At 42.8% G+C, this 4,130-nt stretch overlaps 1 protein-coding gene across 2 annotated transcripts in view; it reads left to right on the top strand.

Annotated features, from left to right (window-relative positions):
* AIM1 (absent in melanoma 1) overlaps positions 1-4,130 on the top strand; it is a 153,951-nt gene that overhangs the window by 86,507 nt on the left and 63,314 nt on the right. For both annotated transcript variants that reach the window (XM_019520146.1, XM_019520147.1), the window contains one exon: positions 1,436-2,850. In XM_019520146.1, coding sequence (XP_019375691.1) covers positions 1,436-2,850 — 1,415 coding nt within the window. The remainder of the gene's footprint in view (positions 1-1,435; positions 2,851-4,130) is intronic.

Here is a 4,130-nt window from a genome sequence, read left to right as displayed (position 1 = left end):
TCGGCGCGGTGCTGCGGCCGGGCGGTAAGTGCGGGCCGGGGGAGCGGGCCCTAGCGGGGAGGGCGGCCCGGGAGCCGCAAGCACGCGTGGCGGAGCGGGCTGCTGCAGCAGGGCTGGGACCGGACGGGACGGAGCGTGTGCGTGCCTGTTTGCAGGATAGTATGTATTATCATACAGACGTGCCCACTTGCACAAGTGTGTGTTCTTTCAGAGCTGTGATTAAAGTTAAGCCCCTGCACCAGTTTGCAGGTGTGGGTGTTTGGCTGCGGCCCAGGCTGGGCACTTCAGCTGGGGTGTGCCAGGGCTCCTGCTGGGACCAAAGCCAGAGCAGATGGTGTCTCCCCTCCACTCAAGGTCAGACCGATGGCCAAATTTGGGGTCAGGAAGGGATTTTACCCTATGGTCAGATTGGTAAGGACTGTGGGGTTTTTTGATTTCCTCCATAGCAGGGCCATGGCCCCTCTACCCGAGGCTTGTGAGCATGTATTAACAACGTTAGACGCTGGAAGTTGGTTTCCGTGGTTCCTTTGCTTTTCCTGTGGCAGGTTAGGGTGTTAGGTCTGTGTTGTGTTGGGGTTGAGAGTAACCTTAGAATTTATATAAGATGGTTTGGATAGGGACATTGGCAACATGTAAGGGGTGCATGCGGGTGCACATGCACCCTTTGAGATTGGCCATACCCCCGCCTTGAGAGAAGCACCAGCAGCACTTCCAGGTTTGCCACCGGCACTTCCAGTTTTGCAGTCGACCGCTGGGGGACCCTCTCCCCACCCCAGTTGGTGATTGATTGGCTGCTGGTGCCCCCCCAGTATTAGGAGGCACCAGTTGCCCATGGATAGAGATGATCCTGCCCCAGGCAGGGGATTGGACTAGATCAGTGTTTCTCAACTGGTGAGTCACAACCCAAAAGTGGGTCGCAAGAATATGTGAAAGGGTCATGAACAAACTTTAAAAATGGATTCTCCTTTAAAGGAGAAAAACATGGGGAATCATGGCTTTTCCTTTGCAGGCTGGCAGAGATCCAGCCTGTAAGGGGCTGCTTAGGGGCCCATGTGCCCCACCCTCTGCCCCACACACTTTAGGACTGGGTCCTGGGAGCAGTGGGGCAGGAGTGAGGGGTGCTGGGTCAGGACTGGCCATTGATGTTTACACATGGGTCCTGGTACAAAAAAGAGTAGATGAACTCTCCCTTCTAGCCTGACTTCTCTATGATTTGGACCTTATATTACCAGTAAAATAGAAGCAAGAAGTGTGGATTTTCTAAACGCATACACCCCACATACAGGAATAGGCAATTCCATTTTAAAAAGAGCTATTGAGTAAATAATTTAGTTTGCCTTTGCTACTGGTTAGCATGTACAAGTGTTTGTTAATAAATATTTATGAAGAAAGACTTTTTACATTATTGAGCTATTTTTTTCTGATTCTTATTTAGTCCAAGACACAGCCTCTGGAATCTACTAAAGAAGAGAACAAAAAGAAGCCAGTTTTGGGAAAGCTTGGAAATTTGTTTAGTCCAGGGAGGAGGAAACATGCCAAATATCCAATAGAATCTTCGAGTCCAACTGTGAAAAGTAAGAGATCAGTTTCTCCTTGTAAAGAGACGGCCACTGAGAAATCGATAGGCATAGCAGACACAGAGGAAAGATCTGAAACTCTGCAAGCACAGGAGGCTGCACAAAGTTGGGATGCTGCAGAATGTAGTAGTAAAGGAGCCTCTTCTGATGAGTGGTCACCTGGTTGGAACAGCAGTAATGAAACCATAAAAAACACATTTTTTGCAAGTGACTTTACTTTGGAGGGATTAGAACTAGGAACAGATCTCATTAATTCAACAACACCAGATTTTCTGAAGAGCTTGAATAGTGTATCTTGTGAAGACTTAGAAAACAGCATATTAAACCACAAGCAATTAGTGAATGTGCAAGTTTCTGCAGAACCTGAGTATGCAGAATCAAAGGAATTCCCACGGAGTTTGGAATCCAAAGCAAGTGGGCGCGCACAGTCTACTAGAGTTTTAAAATTTGATATCTATCTTAGAAAAACAGAAGAAACACTTTCTCATGAATCTGTGGCTTCTGTAACAGGAGAAACGTGTGGGGATATAGACACAATGGATAAAAAACCTGCAAATAGAAGATCTGGAAAAAGGAGGAAATCTCAGTCTTCTAGTGACACTCCAAATGGTGAAAGAAACCAGACTGACAGCTCTTCAAAAGACGATTCAGTTTTTGTTGATGATGCTTCCTCTGATGCAGGAAAGATAAACTCAGAGAGAAGAATTAAGTCTCCTCCTCAGACTCCTGAACGGAATTCTTTTTCTAGTAATCAGGACTTAAAAGTTGGTTCTAGTCACAAGGGGCTTCCTAAAGCTGAAACTGATAAAAGCAAACAGCAGGCTTCCACTTCAGCCCCATTCAGAAGAAGATCGCTTAAAAAGAATCAATCTGATATAGTCCCTGTTTCACCCACAGGTTCAAAGACTCAGGTAAAAGATTCTGTGCCAAAAAGGCAATCTGTAACAGCAACAGAAAGTAACTCAACAACGAAAAATGCTTCAGTGGAAAAGGGAACTGTATCTGTATCCTCAGGTGAAAATAACATGGTTTCTAAGGTTGCTGCAGTTGCTAACACGGAAAACTCCACTTCATTACTTGCTGAAGGTAGAACTGAATCTAAGACAGTAAAACAGATAAACAGCTTTGATGGAAGAGCTCCCCTGTGTACGGAAAGGATTGAAAATGGAGAGCTAGGTAAAACATCCGAAAAATTAACACGTTCTGATTCAGACAGCTCAAATCGGAGAACTGTGGATGGTTCCAGAATGACAGTTACAACAAAAATTAGTCTGTAAGTAATTTTTTATACTTCTATCTAATTTAGCAAGATCAGTGTCACTTTGTTGGGGTTATTTGACCCCAGCAGTCTTTGCTGCCCAGAGCAGGGGGCTGGACCCAATGATCTCAGAAGGTCCCTAAAATGTGAATCTGTAAAATCCTTTGATAAACTTACGGCACACTTTATTAATAAAGAATTAAATCCATATTGGATGGTTATAGTCATGGTGGTCCAAGAAATGTATGGGAGGCAAGGAGGAATTTTTTTTTTTTATGATCTCTTTTATTAGACATAATGTATAGTTGGACCAGCTTTTGGGCAAGAAGGGCACTTAATGCCTGAAAGCTTGTCCAATATCTCTCCCATCTTTCCAGTCAGTCCAATAAAAATATCAAGAAACACTTCTTGCCTCTCATGTATATCCATATAAAGTATTCTTGGTTAATAATAACATTGTGAACTTGAATTTCTGATATAATGACCTCGTAATTGATACATACCAGTATCACTTAAAGGTTACTATAACTAAAAATATTACCAACATCTCTCTCTCTCAGTTTTCCTTGTGCTCCAACGGCGCTTTGCGTATTTCACTCTTCCCCTGTATAGTCAGTCAGTCTCTCTTTTGTTTACAAGACGCTGACAACCATCAGCAAAAGAAGACTCTTTAAAACTTGCCTGTTTTAGGAGGTAGAATTAAAAAAAAAAAAAGATCATTTTTGCAAAAACGTTAAATATCCTGTGTCACTTCATATGACAGTAAGTCATGTTTTAGAAAGCCCCATCTTTAGTTACCATAAGATGAATGCTCAATTTGAATTCAGAAGGTTGAAAAGCAGAATGCTTGGCACTATTGAGTTTGCCCGGACACTTAAAAGCAGGGTAATATGACCCCTATCACTAGCTGAAACTTGGTGGTAATTTTATAGATAAGGGGTTCTGCTGGTGATGAATGTAACTCCATTGAATTTAGTGTAGCTATCCCAATTCCTAGCACCTGAGGATGTGGCTGGAGATTTTCTAATGTAAAAATATTGGAGTGAGAAATATATTCAGGTTATTATTTTAAGCAGCAAATGTGGTTTGTGTTCTGTTTGGGTTATTTTGTTATTGTTTGAGGATAGCACATTTTATTTGATCTGTACTAGGATCAGCTATACAAATTCAACTGCTCCTGCCAATAGTTGTGCACATGAGTAACAGCAGCATTACTATGCACATGTCTTAATATTACAGCTGTCAGGGCCTGAGCCTGAAAATGTCCTTCACATAAAAAAAAAAAAAAAAAAAAA

Source organism: Gavialis gangeticus, unplaced genomic scaffold (genome assembly GCF_001723915.1).
Source record: "Gavialis gangeticus isolate Ggan-Ray unplaced genomic scaffold, GavGan_comp1, whole genome shotgun sequence".
NCBI classification, from domain to species: Eukaryota; Metazoa; Chordata; order Crocodylia; family Gavialidae; genus Gavialis; species Gavialis gangeticus.
The sequence above is the reverse complement of the archived record's forward strand: the minus strand, read 5'-3'. Positions and strand labels throughout refer to the sequence as shown.